The 18959-nt window shown below is 44.3% G+C and overlaps 1 protein-coding gene across 2 annotated transcripts in view; it reads right to left on the bottom strand.

Annotated features, from left to right (window-relative positions):
• Nucleotides 1-678: 678 nt before the first annotated feature.
• The window catches only part of ADAM33 (ADAM metallopeptidase domain 33), a 114200-nt gene continuing 95919 nt past the window's right edge, over nucleotides 679-18959 (bottom strand). Inside the window, exons 17-24 of one of the 2 annotated variants that reach the window (XM_060779453.2) lie at nucleotides 18365-18442; nucleotides 16873-16981; nucleotides 15942-16089; nucleotides 14642-14753; nucleotides 13011-13265; nucleotides 9784-9950; nucleotides 7896-7913; nucleotides 679-4828 (exon numbers count right to left, since the gene is read on the bottom strand). In XM_060779453.2, coding sequence (XP_060635436.2) covers nucleotides 4777-4828; nucleotides 7896-7913; nucleotides 9784-9950; nucleotides 13011-13265; nucleotides 14642-14753; nucleotides 15942-16089; nucleotides 16873-16981; nucleotides 18365-18442 — 939 coding nt within the window. In that variant the 3' untranslated portion in view covers nucleotides 679-4776. The remainder of the gene's footprint in view (nucleotides 4829-7895; nucleotides 7914-9783; nucleotides 9951-13010; nucleotides 13266-14641; nucleotides 14754-15941; nucleotides 16090-16872; nucleotides 16982-18364; nucleotides 18443-18959) is intronic. The other variant, XM_067468542.1, reaches the window with a different exon arrangement.

The raw sequence follows: 18959 nt of genomic DNA, 5'->3' as shown, positions 1-18959 counted from the left end.
AATTAACTGATTTATGAGGCCATAAAGAAGACTCCAGCAAAGCATTCCAGCAGGGAAGCATGCGGGGAATGCAGAAGTGCTTCATCAATGTCACAGATGGATGATGAAAGCGACAGCTCCCCTGGCGGCCAGAAAAAAGTTAAATAGCCTCTGTGTATGTCTGTATATGTTTGTATGTCAAAAATTGGCATTGAATGTTTGCCATATATGTGTACACTGTAATCCGCCCTGAGTCCCCTGCGGGGTGGGAAGGGCGGAATATAAATGCTGTGAATAAATAAATAAATAAATAAATAAATAAATAAATAAATAAATAAGGAAGGAAGGAAGGAAGGAAGGAAGGAGGGAAGGAGGGAAGGAAGGAAGGAAGGGTTATATGAATAAAGAAGGAAGGAAGGAAGGAAGGAAGGAAGAGATATGAATAAGGAAGGAAGGAAGGAAGGAAGGAAGGAAGGAAGGAAGGAAGGAAGGAAGGAAGGAAAGAAGGAAGAGATAGGAATAAGGAAGGAAGGAAGGAAGGAAGGAAGAGTTATATGAGTCAAAGCAAAAGAAGACAGAAATAAGAAAAGAGAGAGGGATAAAGTGTATCATGAAAAGGGCAGAACCACAAAGAAAATGCAAACCCAGGCAATGCCAAGTGGTATACATGCTAGTATGAGGGAAATAAAGACTAGTCAGTTTGTATTTAAATAAGAAAAAAACTTTTATTTTTTCACTAACATTCAGAAGGGGCATGGAGGGTTCCTAAAATGTTTATTTTGAAGGCACACACATTTGGCAGCAAGGTGCATAGCGGGAACATTGCGGCTCCTAGACCGCATGAACACAGACATTCGATCTGTCACCATCTTGGAGGCACCGTTCCAAGGCCAGAGCTGGCTTGCTCTTCCCAAAAAGTAGGATTCGTCTGTGGATGCAAAACTCCAAGAGGAGAGCTAAAGAAGGCTCCGAAAAGGGCTCCGTTTCCTTGAGGTTTGAGGCAAGTAATCACATCAGCAAAGATGCACCAAAGAACAGCCACATTTTGAGGGAGAATGGTTTACGCCCCGTTCTGCACAGTCCTTCCTTGTTTTCAAAATCAACCCAAAAGAGAAACAACTTGTCCAAAAAGTGTGCTGGTATGACTGTACCAGGAGCTCCACATTTATTTGCTTTGTATTAAATGTTTGCTTGCAGTCCAAGGTTCCTGGGATTCTGCAGATAGGTGGCTTCCTTTGGTTGCAGTCATAGGGCTAGTCACCTGTCCATCATCAAGTTTTGGTCCCACCCCTTGCTCAGGGCAATTGGGAAGGGAAGGAAGCCATTTTTAGTTAGTCTCAGCAAGGAAAGCTAATGTACAGGACGTGTGCAAGCTTCCCCTGTACAAAAGCTCCAACCCTTAAGAATTTCCGGGGGAGAACAGTCTTAAGAGTCTCCAAAGACTTTCCAGGGAAACAGCCCTAAAGACCAAAGAACTCCAGCTGGAGAATATCTAAGCCTTTACTGGTAGGTCCACTCGGCATTTGAGAAGCAGTTTGACCCGGTAGTGGAGCCCACATCAGTAAGGGTTAGATTACAGTCAGCCTGGGAGAAGTTAAAAAGGGGATTTTCCTTTAAAGTAAAGAAGAAGTTATTGAAGACAGTTGCCTGTCCTTCGTGGGCAAGTTTAGGAAGTCACCAGTTGCCTAAAAGCCTGAAATCATTTATTTAACTTTCTGAAGACAAGAGAAGTTTCTGTTTGATTGTTCGTTAATAAAAGACTTGGTTATACTTCACAAGCCATCTAAAGGTCATTTGTGGTGGAAAACCTCTGAGAACTTCTCCTTGGGCCCCCTGGCTTCCCGCTGGGCAAAGATTGCAAGTCCTGTTCTAAAGGAAATTCTTTACAGGCCCAGCACGCGACAGAACAAAAAGTGTTTCCCAAACTCTAGTGTTTGGATTTCAACTTCCAGAACTCCCGATTACAAATCCAACCTGCCGACATTTCCAGAAGCTCAAGTTCCAAACATTTGGAGGACTAGAATTTAGGAACCACTAGTCTTAAGCAAGGTGAGATTTGTCACCTCCAGGTGATTCTGGACTGTACTTCCCAGCATTCTTCCTCATTGGTAATGGAATGATTGCTGGGATTTGCAGTCCAACAAGAGGGCCATATGACTCCCACCCATGAGGTATGGAAATGGGAGAAAGGATGGGCACTCATTTCCCAGCTAGAGAATGGAGTGCCTCCATAAATAGAGGTAGAAGGAGCTATGGCAAGCCCAGCACCCTTGACTGTGAGCAAAATCCTCCGCAATTCCTCTCATTATTTAATTTTTTTCCTCAAAATTAAGATGGTGAACCTATCTACCCCATGCAACTCATAGAAAAAGGTGCAATTTTTGGACCGTGAACCAAGAATTACACGTAGCGCCGCATCTCCGCTATAGAATGAATGCAGTCTGACAACACTGCAATTGGCATGGCCCAATGCTATGAGATTGTGGGAGTTGTAGTTTGGGGAGGCACCACCACTCTTGGGCAGAGAGGACTAAAGACCTTATAATCATAGAATCATAGAATCAAAGAGTTGGAAGAGACCTCATGGGCCATCCAGTCCAACCCCATTCTGCCAAGAAGCACGAATATTGCATTCAAATCACCCCTGACAGATGGCCATCCAGCCTTTGTTTGAAAGTTTCCAAAGAAGGAGCCTCCACCACACTCCAGGGCAGAGAGTTCCACTGCTGAACGGCTCTCACAGTCAGGAAGTTCTTCCTCATGTTCAGATGGAATCTCCTCTCTTGTAGTTTGAAGCCATTGTTCCGCGTCCTAGTCTCCAGGGAAGCAGAAAACAAGCTTGCTCCCTCCTCCCTGTGGCTTCCTCTCACATATTTATACATGGCCCTCATCATATCTCCCCTCAGCCTTCTCTTCTTCTGGCTAAACATGCCCAGCTCCTTAAGCCGCTACTCATAGGGCTTGTTCTCCAGACCCTTGATCATTTTAGTCGCCTTGCTCTGGACACATTCCAGCTTGTCAATATCTCTCTTGAATTGTGGTGCCCAGAATTGGACACAATATTCCAGGTGTGGTCTAACCAAGGCAGAATAGAGCATGACTTCCCTGGATCTAGACACTATGCTCCTATTGATGCAGGCCAAAATCCCATTGGCTTTTTTGCCACCACATCACATTGTTGGCTCATGTTCACCTTCCTGTCCACAAGGACTCCAAGATCTTTTTCACACGTACTGCTCTCGAGCCAGGCTTCGTCCCCCATTCTGTATCTTTGCATTGTGTTTTTTCTGCCTAAGTGGAGTATCTTGCATTTGTCACTGTTGAACTTCATTTTGTTAGTTTTTGTTAAGTTGACCTTGTAAAACTACAACTCCCAGTATTCCATAACATCGAGCCACAGCAGTGGAAATGGTGTCAACTATTAATTCTACATTGTAGATGCACCCTTGGATTGTACACCACTCTCGTGCCCCATTTTCTCAAATATTGCTTTTCCATGAGACCTACCCAGACCTGAACGAAGGACCCAAGGCTTTGCTATAGTACCACAAAGGCTGGAAGTATTTGGAATTTGTAATCCCAAACACTTGGGAGGCCTGAGCTTTCAAAACTCAAGCCCTGAGCATGAAACATCAGGCAGCACCAAGGAAACTCTTTTGGCTGCTCAGCACCTAAGGATAAAAATATGGATTTTGCAGAAGTTGCCAGGCATTGCAGCTGAATTGGCAGCCCATGATTTGGCCAAAGAGGGAATGATCTTTCAGCAAATTGGCCAAAGTAGCAAAAGGAAACAGAACATGGTTTTATGGAGCATTTGTCCTCAGAGTAGCAGTTCGTACCCAAAATTCAGTGTTTCTCAAAGGGAGATGGGGCTCAGATCTGTCCGGAAGTCACGTTTGCCAGGTCAGAAATCTCCTTGGATACATTGTGATTATTAGTTGAACTCGGCTCATGCTCAGAGAGTCATTTTTCATCTTATTGAGGCATCAGAAGCAAGTTCTGGGATTGAGAAGAGCCTCAGGGGAGGTATGAAATGCAGGAAAGCAAGAAATGTGACTCTCATCTTGGAGGGGAAAGAAGAGAAATAAATAAAGGGACTGACTGACTGATTGGATTACTGTAATGCACTCTATGTGGGGCTGCCCTTGAAAACGGCCTGGAAATTTCAATTGGTTCAATGTTAACTGGTGCTCCTTACAGGGAGCGGTCAACCCTTCTGTTTAAGGAGCTGGTGGCTGGAATGGGAATGGTAGTCCAATGCCAGGTATGGGAAAACCATTCTGCCCAGTGACCCATATAGTTTGGAAACCCATGCAGTTTGAAAACCTATCCAATTTGATGGGACTCCATGAGAGGAGAAGTTACCCTTGAAACTTGTGCAAAAACATGGAGGTAGCTGATCAAGATCTTCCAATTTCAGGAGGCTTCAAGGGTTGGCAACCTCTCCCCTCTTGCTAACTGAGGAGAGAGAAAAGATGACACAGACCTTGGGGGTCAAAGCCATGGGGAACAATCCGCAAAGCAGCCCCTCTCTCGTAAAATGGCACCAAAAGACCCGTTTCCTGTGTCCCTATTTCCTGCAGCCCTTTGACAGCAGGGAAGTACCGACCGCTCCAGTTGCGACCCTTGAGCCCCCTTCTTCGTTATTGGCAGAAACAATCCCTTTACAAAAATAGTAATAATATTAATTAATAACTGTCTTTGGTAGCAAAAAAGTTCCCTGCGTCGGCCGCAGTAGTGCAAATGCGGAGGAAGGAGCCAAGAGGAGGTCAGCCGGGATCCTCGCGTCCACCACTGTCATTTCTTAAAGGGGAAGGAAGACGTCTGGACTTTCAAGGCTGGGATGGGTCTGGAGGAGAAAGGAGTGTGAAGTCAGGAAAAGGCGGAAGAAAAATGTCAACATGAAAAAGCAAAATATGGCACATCGGGTACTAGACCACGGCTGGAAATCAGGTGGGCCATGGCATGGATCAGGCAAACGTTTTTTGCATTCATAGCAAGTGGCTTCCATAGCCAAAGCAGACTTTATTTTGGTTCACGACTTTGAAAAAGCCATCCCTTATCTGAAATGTATGGGACCAAATGTCTTCCGTATTTCACATTTTGGAATACTTGCAGATATTTTAAAGTGAGACCCAAGACACAAAATTCATGTATTCTACCTGGACACCTTTCATGGCCTGAAGGTGATTTTATACACAACAGAATTCATAATGTTCTATAGGACACCAAGGTTATGCACACTGAACCATCACAAAGCAAAGGTGTCACTATGGACACATGGACAATTTCACGATTCTGTTAGCAACCATCTGCAGTGTTTACAATGAACTCTGCAGAAGATGTGTACTCCACAAAAAGGAGAATCAGCCAATTTAGGAAGCCTTGCAAGTGCTGATGTATTACAAATATTTTTTTTATTTTATATACCTGGGATCATGGAAAATCTCTCAGGCAAAAAAGGGTTGTGTGTAGAACAAGATTAAGAGGCCCTTCCCATTCTCTCAACCTTTCTCAGGATGCGGAGACCCAACTGTAGCTCCCAAGAACACACCTAAAGTTGTCTTCCACTTTCACACTCCTGCTTTTGTTCCTGGATAATAAATGCCATTCCAAATAGAGATTAGATTAACCCCCACCCTTCAATCCTTCCGTTCCAACCTGAAAACATGGATGTTCAGGCAGGCCTTTGACCCTGAATAGGCTGAATGGGCCTATATGAAGCTGAGGCTTGGCACATTGTGAATTGAATTGAATTGTGAATTGAATTATTTGTTTTAAAATTGTATTATTTGGATTATTATTATTATTATTTTACTGACACAAAAGCACTGTATGTCACAGCAAACAAAATCTATACGCTGGATTTTGTATCACAAAATCACAATCCCAAACGTCTAGGACCGTGTGATGTATTTTCGAATGATGCACGCAGATCCAAGTAGTTGACAGATTGTGATTTTGTCGATGTTTATTGTTTCCAAATACAGGCTGAGATCTTTCGGCATGGCACCCAGGGTGCCAATGACCACTGGGACACAACAAGATGAGTCCACAGCAAACAAGGTCACTCTGCTGGTTGTTGTATTGGATCACATGTCGAACACTTCCCAAGTGTCTAGGACTGTGTGATGTATTGGTGAATAATGCGTGCAGATCTCAGTAAGGTGGCCTTTTGCAGCTGGCAGATGGTAATTTTGTCAGCGCCGATTGTGTTTAAGTGCAGGCCAAGGTCTTTAGGCACTGCACCCAGTGTGCCGATCACCACTGGGACCCCCTTGACTGGCTTTTGCCAGAGTCTTTGCAGTTCAATCTTTAAATCCTCATTATCGTGTCAGCTTTTCCAGTTGTTTCTCTTCAATCCTGTTGTCACCTGGGATTGCAATATTGACAATCCATACTTTTTTTAACACTATTGTGAGGTCAGGAGTACTGTACTCCAAAACTCTGTCTAAATTCAGAAGTCCCAGAAGAGTTTGGCATGTTCATTCTCTGTAACTTTTTCTGGCTTGTGATCCCACCAGTTCTTTGTCGCAAGCAGATGGTCTTTGTGGCACAAGTTCCAATGAATCATCTGAGCAACGGTGTTGTGCCTCTGCTTGTAGTCTTTATTATTTATTATAGTCTTTATTATATTTAGTCTTTATTTATTATAGTCTTTATTATTAGTTGTCGTCATCATCATCATCATCATTTCCTAATTGGTTCTATCAAAAACATGGGAAAGGTTTATTCAACAGCAAAAACTTTGTTTTTGTGGGCATCTTGCAGCACATTTTGCTACGGTTTTTGAATGAATATCTCATAGAGTCTCAGCCAATTCAACCTAGTTTGTAGCAGCCACAAAAACTAAGTTTCTGGAGTAGAAAAACTACTTCCAAAGTAAATACCACACAATTAAACAGGAAGTAACACGTTCAAACCAGGAACAGACTTTTTTTTCAGTTTTTGTACAAATGTTGTGAGGTTGTACCTCTGCACCCATCTACTGAAGTTGGGGCCGCCATGTGAACATTCATGCAGCAGCCCCGTCCCCCAGAAAGTAACCAAGTTCAGGATTTCTCATATTTCTATTCCTTCTCTTTGTGACGGAGCAAGTGGCACTACCTATGTATAGAACTGTTAGTTGCAAGATTTAAACTGTTGTTTCATGCTTAATCCTGCCCCTTTTACCCTGCTTATGTATAGTTGTATGGATTGGTTACTTATAGCTGTCAATCAGTACTGTTTGGCTCCACCTCTTCCTGCAGGAGGGGAGTGCTTCCTTTCTTTTCATTCTGCCATCAGAGTTCTTACCATATGGACATGAGTAAGAGACTTGACTCTAAAAGACCCTGATTTAAGTTACCTCTAAGCACCAATTCTGAGGTTTTTTACCCTTGGGGCTCATGGTTTATGTCCAGATCGTCTTGGACAACATTGAGGAGACCCAAGCGCCTTCAAACCGGTTCTTTTGGCACCAAAGGAAGATCCTGAATCTTCAAACATAGGCCATCTGAACTGGGGTTGTGGTTTGCTCCGGCATTCACAGCCATTGAGTAAAGAGGAAACTTGGTGAGGCTTCTCAGCTTCAAACACCTTGGACCCAGGACTAATTGAGACTGTAACGTATATTTTCCTTCACCCCTCTGAAGTTTCCAGCTTATTGCTTTGGGAAATAACTCTTTGTGATCAATAAAAACTTATTTTGAGTTATTTACAGCGTTTTGGGTTTTTGAGAGTTCCAGTTTCCTATAGAAGGGCATGAAGCAACCCCTTGGGGAAAAGATGACACGTCCACCCCTCCTTCATTAAGAATAATAGCCCCCAAGCGTGACGGCACACTCTTCCTTTGCCCGGGTGAAACAGACATTTGTGGCATGCAGGTGCAAGAGCTGGCCCCTCTACAAGAGAACCAAGGACAAAGTGGCACTCACCTGTGAGGTGGCATTGGCCTGTTGAGGAAGAAGAAAAAAAACAGATTGGTTTCAGGTTTGCAAGCAGGTATTTGTTGCAGCAGTTCCCAAATACATAGGATAAATTTGCCCTGCGTCCCTCATCCTCCTATGGCCAATCTAAGCTTTGCAGAATTTGTGTATTTTATCCTCAAAATTTCATATTCTGGGTTGCATCCAGATATCAAAGACAAGCAGGGAAGATTATGACATATATGAGATAGTAATCTCTTGTGGCCACAACTGTAAGCACAGTGGTTTATTGACGTTTCTCTCAATATTTCGGTTTCTACGCAAATTTGAAAAAATTGATCTTATTAAATTGAATATTATTATTATTGAAAAACATTGATTGCCAGGCAGTGCTCCAGGCACTGCCAGGCAATCAAATACTAATCAAGGTGATCAGCTGAAACATACACACCTAGCTCCAACAGAAAAGAGTCCTTTGTCCCACCCTGGTCATTCCACAGATATATTATTTATTTATTTACTTACTTACTTACTTACTTAATTTGTATACCGCTCTCTCTCAGCCCGTAGGCGACTCAGAGCGGTTTACAACCAAATCAGTATACAAAGTGCACAACGTTAGCATTTAAAACAGTAATCATGGCAACTACATCAATATAACAATACATCAATACATCAATATAACATCAATACATCCATATAACTAATCCATCACGTCTCATCAGTAAAGTCATAATCCAATCTCCTTGTCCATTATTCCATGTTCCAATAATCAATCAATTAATTGCACTGCTTAATTAAACGCCTGTTCAAAAAGCCACTCTTCTCCTGAATGCCAGTATGGAGGGGGCCGATCTAATGTCTGCGGGAAGGGTGTTCCACAGCCGAGGGACCACCACTGAGAAGGCCCTGTCTCTCGTCTTCGGCAGGCGTGCTTGTGAGGCTGGCGGGATCGAGAGCAGGGCCTCCCCGGACGATCTTAATGTCCTAACTGGTTCATAGGAGGAGATGCGTTCGGACAGATAGGTCGGGCCAGAACCGTTTAGGGCTTTAAAGGCTAAATCCAGCACTTTGAATTGTGCCCGGTAGCAGATTGGCAGCCAGTGAAGCTGGCGCAACAGAGGAGTGGTGTGCTCCCTGAGTGCCGCTCCTGTTAACAGCCTGGCTGCCGATCGTTGGACCATTTGTAGCTTCCGAGCAGTCTTCAGAGGCAACCCCACGTAGAGAGCGTTGCAGTAGTCTATACGGGATGTAACCAGTGCGTGGACTACCGTGGCCAAGTCAGACTTCCCAAGGTAAACCCTTTTTCCTACTTCCAACAGACCTCACTACCTCTGAGGATGCTTGCCATAGATGCAGGCGAAACGTCAGGAGAAAATGCCTTAGAACATAGCCATATAGCCATATAGCCTGAAAAAACCTACAACAACCCAGTGATTCTGGCCATGAAAGCCTCCGACAATACATTAATATTGTTTTATTTCTTGGCTCCAAATTTTTGCATATTTATAAATGACTATTTTTCTATTTCAGGATCTAAAGCACCAGCTAGAGGAGAAAGGACAACCATAACTTACAGGATTCCTATAGTGTTGAGCAGTGGCAGTTAGAGTGGTACCAAATTGCATTAATTTTAAGCATAGACCAGGCATGGGCAAACTTGGGCCCTCCAGGTGTTCTGGACTTCAATTCCCACAATTCCTAACAGCCTCACAACAGGAATTGTGAGAGTTGAAGTCCAAAACACCTGGAGGGCCCAAGTTGGTGCAGACACATCCTAAGGTTTATTTGGGAGCAGTAGAAGATTCCAGGAGTTGTAATCACCAAATTGCAACCTTTCCCAGGCTTGTCCAGCCACTTCTTTGCTCCATCATTCACCAAGTTTGCAGAGACTTACTTGAGGGGTCTTGAGAGGTGGGTTGATGAATTGGTGACATTTGATGTTTTGGAGTGTCTGGGGGGCACCATGACCAGCAAGGTTTGGCCCTGAGAAGATGGCAGCTCTTTGGCCAAAAGTGGATTCCCCGGAAGTGGCCGGCGGGGCGGTCGGAGCTTTGGATCAACCTGGGATGAAAGGAGACTGGATTGAAAGAGCATCACGACACTACGCATTTACAGCAGTCACTAGCAAACTTTGGCCCTCCTGGCGTTTTGGGCTTCAACTCCCACAATTCCTAACAACTGGTAGGGTGTTAGGAATTATGGGAGTTGAAGTCCAAAAGACCCGGAGGGCCAAAGTTTGCCAGTGCATGTTCTATAGCAATGTTTCTCAACCTGGGGGTCGGGACCCCTGAGGGGGTCGCGAGGGGGTGTCAGAGGGGTCGCCAAAGACCATAAGAAAACACAGTATTTTCTGATGGTCATGGGGATTCCATGTGGGAAGTTTGAGCCAATTCTATGGTTGGTGGAGTTCAGAATGTTCTTTGATTATAATGAACTATAAATCCCAGCAACTACAACTCCCAAATGTCAAGATCTATTTTCTCCACCAGTGTTCACATTTGGGCATATTGAGTATTCATGCCAAGTTTGGTCCAGATCCACCATTGCATGAGTCCACAGTGCTCTCTGGATATAGGTGAACTACAACTCCCAAACTCAAGGTCAATGCCCATCAAACCCTTCCAATGTTTTCCATTGGTCATGGGAGCCAAGTTTGGTTCAAATCCATTGCTGGTGGTGTACGGAATGCTATTTGATTATAAGTGAACTATAAATCCTAGCAACTACAACTCACAAATTACAAAATCAATCCTCGCCCAACCCCACTTGCATTCACATTTGGGTGTATTGGGTATTTGTGCCCAGTTTGGTCCAGTGAATCAAAATGCATCCTGCATATCAGATATTTACATTATGATTTATAACAGTAGTAAAATGACTGTTATGAAGTAGCAATGAAAACAATATTATGGTTGGGGGTCACCACAACATGGGGGACTGTATTTAGGGGTCACGCCATTAGGAAGGTTGAGAACCACTGTTCTATAGTCAGTTTTTTGCAAGAAGCTGACCACAGAATCACATTTAAGGAATGATTGTATTTCCATCTACCTTGAATTACATCGCTGCCGAATGCTCATATCTCTTGGGGCATGTGTGTTGTGTTCACATCCCATAATAATCAGTGGGATGAGCATTACCATGCTAAAATTGTCTCCCTGGGTGTGCTTTTGCTCATTAATTGATCTCTTGGTTACTATAGTTCAAAATCGACCAGCAAATTAGATGCACTCTCATTATTTTGCTCTCCGTTCCTACCTCCTGCCTGTTTCTACACTTTTTTGCTTGTCATCGAGACACAATCCAGAACTACAAGAGCCACCTAAAATTTGATAGACTTGGACTTGAAGTAACCCTATCCTAGGGTTTTCCTGACACAAAAATCAGGTTTTAAGCGCATCTTTTTAACACATGTTTTTCAGCTGTTAAGCCGAAATAGCGCACAGTTTCATGAAATGCCATTTTGCCACCCTTTTAGCCCTGTTTCTTCCATGTTTTAGGGCAGGGGTACTCAAACTTCTTAAACAGGGGGCCAGGTCACAGTCCCTTATAAACAATAAATAATTAAAATGAAGAACAATTTAAACAAATGTAAACTTATTAGTATTTCAATGGGAAGTGTGGGCCAGCTTTTGGTCAATGAGATAGGATTGTTATTAGGTTCTTGTGGGTTTTTTCAGGCTATATGGCCATGTTCTAGAGGCATTTCTCCTGACGTTTCGCCTGCATCTATGGCAAGCATCCTCAGAGGTAGTCAGGTCTGTTGGAATTAGGACAATGGGTTTATATATCTGTGGAATGGCTGGGGTGGGGCAAAGAGCTCTTCCCTGCTGGAGCTAGGTGGGAATGTTTCAACTGACCACCTTCATTAGCATTTGAAGGCCTGGCTGAGCCTGGGAAAATGTTCTGTTGAGAGGTGTTAAGATGTGCCTGGTTGTTTCCTCTCTGCTGTTTTGCTGTTGTAATTTTAGAGTTTTTTTAATACTGGTAGCCAGATTTTGTTCATTTTCATGGTCTCTTTCTTTCTGTTGAAATTGTCCACATGCTTGTGGATTTCAGTGGCTTCTCTGTGTAGTCTGACATGGTGGTTGTGAGAGTGGTCCAGCATTTCTGTGTTCTCAAATAATATGCTGTGTCCAGGCTGGTTCATCAGGTGCTCTGCTATGGCTGACTTCTCTGGTTGAAGTAGTCTGCAGTGCCTTTCATGTCCCTTGATCCGTGCCTGGGCAATGCTGCTGCGTTTGGTGTTCCCTCTGGAGACTTGTCCACAGCTGCATGGTATACCGTAGACTCCTGTAGAGGTGAGAGGATCCCTCTTGTCCTTTGCTGAATGTAGCATTTGTTGGATTTTCTTGGTGGGTTTGTGGGTTTGTAACCAGGCACATCTTAACACCTCTCAACAAAAGATTCCTCCAGGTTCAGCCAGGCCTTCAAATGCTAATGAAGGTGGTCAGTTGAAACATTCACACCTAGCTCCAGCAGAGAAGAGCTCTTTGCCCCACCTCAGCCATTCCACAGATATATAAACCCATTGTCCTAATTCCAACAGACCTCACTACCTCTGAGGATGCTTGCCATAGATGCAGGCGAAACGTCAGGAGAAATGCCTCTAGAACATGGCCCTATAGCCCAAAAAAACCCACAAGAACCTAGTGATTCCAGCCATGAAAGCCTTCGACAACAGGATTGTTATTGTTGTTGTTGTTCTATGCTTTTAAGTCATTTCAGACTTAGGGTGACCCCGAGCGAGGGCCGGGTAAATGACCTTGGAGGGCCGTATCCAGCCCCCGGGACTTAGTTTGAGGACCCCTGTTTTAGGGCATGTGTAGAAGCCAGGTTTCATCCATCCTATATCTCTGCATTTCATTTTCATTGCCCAAAGTCACCTAGTTGGCTTCCAACCCAGGTCTCCAAGTGTTGTGAGTCCAATACTCTCTTCACTACACCACTCCAGCTCCCCCCAAGTTTGAAGCAAGTAACTTTTCTAGTGGATCCTGTAAACTTGAGTCATGTAGCACTACAACCCCCATTATTCCAAAGCAGTTGAAGGTAAGTCAAAAAGCATTAGTTCTGCAGAGAAAATCCACCAACTTGATCCAAGAAGTGGCCGGCACAACTCACCAAAGCAGTCCGGACAGGGCTGCTGGGAAGAGGCCTCTTTGGCGGGGGCTGCTTGGTTTGGGCTCCAAATGTTGCCGCAGCAGCAGGGAAGGCAGGGGATTTGTTGAGAGGCAGCGGCGGAGGCCGGCAAGGCTTGAGGTCTTTTTGTGGAGCAGCCACTGGGCTTGGAACCGGACGGAGAGGGCGGACCACGTTGACCGGATGGGAGGCGCTTTGGAGCAGGTTTGCTCTCAACGGAGGAATGTCCCGGCTCACCTGCAAGTAACAGAAAGCATGAAAGAGGATTCCAGCACATTCTGTGCACCTTTTCACATTTATTTATTTTATTTACAGTATCTATATTCCTCCCTTCTCACTCAGCAGGGGACTCAGGGCGGATTACAATGTACACATACATGGCTAACATTCAATGCCAAAGACACACAACAGATATAGACAGACAGTCAGAGGCTATTTAACTTTTCTGGCTGCCAGGGGAGCTGTCGCTTTCATCATCCATCTGCGACACTGATGAAGTACTTCCACATTCCCTGCATGCTTTGCTGGAGTCTTTTTTATGACCTCGTAAATGAGTTAAATTAGCCTCCCCACACATAGGTGGTACCTAATTTTCCTACTTGACAGATGCAACTGTCTTTCGGGTTGCAAAGGTCGACAACAAGCTACACAATTGGTTGGAAACTCACTCCGACCCAGGCTGGCTTCGAACTAATGACCTTTTTGTCAGAAGTAATCTTAATGCAGCTGACACTCAGACAGCCGTGCCACAGTCCCAGTCTCATGTACTGTTAAGCCATCTTGTATCTCTGCATTTCATTATTTTATTTTGCTGCACACAGTATAGCTTTGAACTGTGGTACTGGAGGAAAGTTTGGAGAGTGCCCTGGAGAGCGAGAACATCCAACCAGTCCATACATCAAGAAATAAAGCCTGACTGCTCATTGGAGGGAAGGATACTAGAGACAAAGTTGAAGTACTTTGGCCACATCATGAGAACAAATAAAAGCTTGGAGAAGTCAATTATGCTGAGGAAAATGGAAGGAAAAAGGAAGAGGAGCCGACCAAGGGCAAGATGGATGGATGGGATCCTTGAAGTGACTGGATTGACCTTGAAGGAGCTGGGGGTGGTGACGACTGACAGGGAGCTCTGGTGTGGGCTGGTCCATGAAGTCATGAAGAGTCAGAAACAACTGAACGAATGAACAACAACAGTATAGTTTGGCCAATGCAGAAGACAGTGGTAGCATTACTTCCCTTGGTCTTGACACTACAATCATATTGATGTGGCCTAGGATCACATTGGCTTTTCTTTATGCTGCTGCAGCATATGATTGGTTCATGTTCTGATTGTGGTCTCCTCGTTCCCTCTCACTTGGACTGCTTCCATCCATCCAATATCTGTGCATTTCATTTTTATTTAGTACAGTAACTTTCTCCCTGTTGAAGTTTATTTTGTTAGTTATGGCTCAGCTAGTTGTCATTTTGGATTCTGATCCTGTCCTCTGTGGAATTAGCTCTCCCTCCCAATTGGAAATCAAGACAGGCTACATACACAGCAAACAGCCAAGTTCCAACCAGATATTTCTTTGCAGCAGTCGTTAAGTTTGCTCACATTTTAGGAGCCTGCTTACCTGGCTAGGGTTTCTGCCAACAGCTTTACTGGAGGGAGAGGAAATGTCCTGCAGCACAAAGGCAGAGTTAGCGTGTCCCTGGTTTGCCTTCTGAGGTGTCACTCCATTCCTCCTGGAAGATACAAAAAGGGAAGTCTGGTAAATGAAGAAAAGTTAAACAATGGTAGCTGCTCAGGCAGACCCTATCGCTGTGCATCTCCACTATATCTGTCCATTATGCTGGGGAAAATGCACATGCTCAATTGGAGCATCAATGTCCATTTGATGGGGTGATTTGAATGCAATATTCCTGCTTCTTGGCAGTGGGTTGGACTGGATGGCCCATGAGGTCTCTTCCAACTCTTTGATTCTATGATTCTATGATTTTTAATGGAATAACATTAAAGACGATGGTGTTATTTTGGATTCAGGGAAGAGAAGGGAACCACTGCATTTCTGATGGCTTTGGAGCTGATTTGGGCAATTTTTCGTTGAAAAGACCAGGGTACAAATCCTTGCTTGGCCATGAAAACCTACTGGGTGACAGTGAGCAAGTCACAGCCCCATAAAACCCTGTGATGGGAGTCACCTTAGCATTGCTATAAGATGGAAATGACTTCAAGGCACATGCAACAACAAAAGGCATCTAATGTCTTCATGGGACACACTTCAAGGTCCATGGACTCCTCTCTGCCATCTACCCATGAGCTAGAACAAGCATGGGCAAACTTTGGCCCTTCAGGTAGTTTGGACTTCAACTCCCACAATTCCTAACAGCCGGTAGGATTTATTTATTTATTTACAGTATTTATATTCCGCCCTTCTCACCCCGCAGGGGACTCAGAGCGGATTACAATGTACATATACATGGCAAACATTCAATGCCATAGACATACAACATATATAGACAGACGCTCAAAGGCTATTTAACATTCCAGCATCTGGCCACCAGGGGAGCTGTCGCTTCACCATCCATTTGTGACGCTGATGAAGTACTTCCTCATTCTTTGCATACTTGCTGGAGATTTTTATGGCTTCGTAAATCAGTTAAATTAGCCTCCCCGCATAAGTGGCACCTAAATTTCCTACTTGACAGATGCAACTGTCTTTCGGGTTGCAAAGGTCGACAACAAGCTACACAATTTTGGTCGGAAGCTCACTCCAACCCGGGCTGGCTTCAAACTTATGAAGTTTGGAATTGTGAGAGTTGAAGTCCAAAACACCTGGAGGGCTGAAGTTTGTCCATGCCTGAGCTAGAAGCTCTGGAAAAGAAGGCAATGTGGAAAGTACTCAGCATGGATTCCTGCTTCATGGCACTCACCTGTACGTCTCCTGGCCCTTCCTTAAGCCTTTGACCCACTTGTTGAGGAAGGAGCTCTCCCGTCTGTAGTAAACATAGAGTCCAGCAGCTATAAGAAGCATGGCAAATAAGAAAACCACCACGAGTGTGACCAGGACGGTTTCATGATCTGTGGAAAGATGAGCAAGAAAGGGGAGAATGATACCCAAAGCAGGTACAACTTAGGATTCAAGCTAGGATCTTATGAATAGAATTGCAAGAGACCCAAAGGCCATAAGACACCATACAAACCCTCCCAGCAGATGGCCATCCAGTCCTGTCCATAAAAGGAGACTCCACCAGGCTCCCAGGCAGCCAACTGGGATCCAAAGTGTTGCATTTTCTTTCTGGGGAGAATCTTAGTCTGTTTCACAGCCAATTACACTATAAAAGCTACCCAACTGAGAGATCTCTTCATTTCACAAAACGGGGTCGCTTGTCATGGCGATGAACTTATCCAAATTCTCTGACTGATTCTTTTATATGCGACACTTTCTTCCTCCTGCTTTTATCTTGCAATTTAATCCCATTTTACCAAACTTTTTAAAATTTTAATCAAGTTTTATTGTGTTTCATTTTGTTTTATGAGTTTGAGGATGTTTGAGGATGTGTTTTATTACAGTATTTTTGTCCTTTGTTGTTGATTGATATGGTCAGTGGACTAATCAATAAACAGATCTATCTATCTAAAAATTCTAATGTTTAAGTGGCATTTCAACCTGCAGTTTGAATCCACTGCTAGAATTTGGAGCAGCAGAGAAATAGCCTTCCCCCTCCTCACTTGACATCCTTTCAAATGTTTAAACATGGCTCTCATGGCCCCACCCTTAACCGTCTCTTCTCCAAGTGATGGTGTCTGAAGGACATATTTTCCCCTTGGTTCATGCAAGTCTTTGGGGAACAGAGGACTCACTGTCGTATTGCACGGGGCCGCTGTCCACGCTGCCTCCCAGCCCCGGCTTCTCGCACAATGGAGGGGCCCATCCAGCATCGCAATGGCAATTCCGGTTGCTGTTGCAAACCTACAAGTGTCACAGAATCCTAGAGTTGGAAGAGGTCCATCCAAGGACTATGCAGTCCAACCTGCTTCTGCCAGGCAGGAAAACACGATCAAAACCCTCCTGACAGATGGCCATCCAGCCTCTATTGGGAGAAGGAGGCTCCATTGGATTCCAAGGCAGCAGCACCCAGATCGTACCAAAATCAATAAATTTGGTCCCCAACCCTGCCCACATCCTCTACATCAGTGCTTCTCAACCTGGGGGTCAGGACCCCTGGGGGGGGGGTCGCAAGGGGGTGTCAAAGGGGTCACCAAAGACCATCAGAAAACACAGTATTTTCTGTTGGTCATGGGGGTTCTGTGTGGGAAATTTGGCCCAATTCCACCGATAGAATTGGGCCAAATTTCCCACACAGAACCCCCATGACCAACAGAAAATACTGTGTTGGGATTCAGAATACTCTTTGATCGTAGGTGAATTATAGGTAAAGGTAAAGGTAGTCCCCTGACATTAAGTCCAGTCATGTCTGACTCTGGGGTGTGGTGCTCATCTCCATTTCTAAGCCGAAGAGCCAGCGTTGTCCGTAGACACCTCCAAGGTCATGTGGCCGGCATGACTGCAAGAAGCGCCGTTACCTTCCCGCCGGAGCAGTACCTATTGATCTACTCACATTTGCATGCTTTCGAACTGCTAGGTTGGCAGAAGCTAGGGCTGACAGCGGAAGCTCACGCCGCTCCCCGGAATCAAACCTGCGACCTTTCGATCAACAAGCACAGCAGCTCAGTGCTTTAACCCACTGCGCCACCGGGGGCTCCATGGTCAACTATAAATCCCAGCAAATACAACTCCCTTGGTAGGCATTGACCTTGAGTTTGGGAGTTGTAGTTCTCCTAAATCCAGAGAGTCCTGTGGACTCAAACAATGATGGATTTAGACCAAACTTGGCAAGAATACTCAATATGCCCAAATGTGAACACTGGTGGGGTTTGGGGAAAAGAGACTTGAAATTTGGGAGTTGTATTTGCTATACAACCTCCTATTTGCTATAGGAGGTGAACTATAAATCCCAGGAACTACAACTCCCAAATGACAAAATCAATTCCCCCCAACCCCACCAATATTCAAATTTGGGCATATTGGGTATTTGTGCCAAATTAGGTCCAGTGAATGAAAATACATCTGGTACATCAGATATTTGCATTACGATTCATAACAGTAGTAAAATTACATTTGTGAAGTAGCGATGAAAATAATTTTACGGTTGGGGTCACCACAACATGAGGAACTGTATTAAGGGGTCACCGCATTAGAAAGGTTGAAAACCACTGCCTACATGAACTCAACTTAAGCACAAATATATACTGTAATTCCAGAAACAAGAAAAGGACTCGGCTGATTACTCACTCCATGTCCATGGCATTTGGAGGTGCATTTGTCCAGTTCAAAAAACGAGGCATTCAAACATTGCTGGTCTTTGCATACCTGAAATCGAAAGCACACTGAAGTCAATTAGGATCATATTGTCTCAACACTGTTGAGAAATCAAAACTGTGTGAGCTAATTTGATCCACATCAAGCAAGGATTGATAACAAAGCCTAATACAAACATAATATTTTTCTTGGTGCCTTGGTTTTTAGGCCTGTTCCTGGAGTTATTTGGGGTCCCAATTCAGAAAATTGCATTGGATAGGCCACACCCAACAAAATATGTCCTCTCTGGACATTGTCAAGATCCTCCAGGATGACTCCATGATGTTTATGGAAGCCAAAGACTGGAAGTACCACCAGAGTTTGGAAAATGTAATTTTCAGGAACCAAAATCCTGTGAAACTGTGTCTGGTATCACCACAGTCCATGATTGGGTTCTAGGTTCAATGGCACCATTCTAGGCTGAAATAGCAGCCTGCCTCGAATCTAGAACAGGGCTTCCTAAACTTCATCAACTTGCAACCCCTCACCCCCACCCCTGAGAAAGAGATATAGTATTACAAAATAGGAA

Source organism: Anolis sagrei, chromosome 5, assembly GCF_037176765.1.
Source record: "Anolis sagrei isolate rAnoSag1 chromosome 5, rAnoSag1.mat, whole genome shotgun sequence".
Lineage (NCBI taxonomy): Eukaryota > Metazoa > Chordata > Lepidosauria > Squamata > Dactyloidae > Anolis > Anolis sagrei.
Note: the sequence above shows the minus strand (reverse complement) of the source record. Positions and strands in the feature narration are given on the sequence as shown.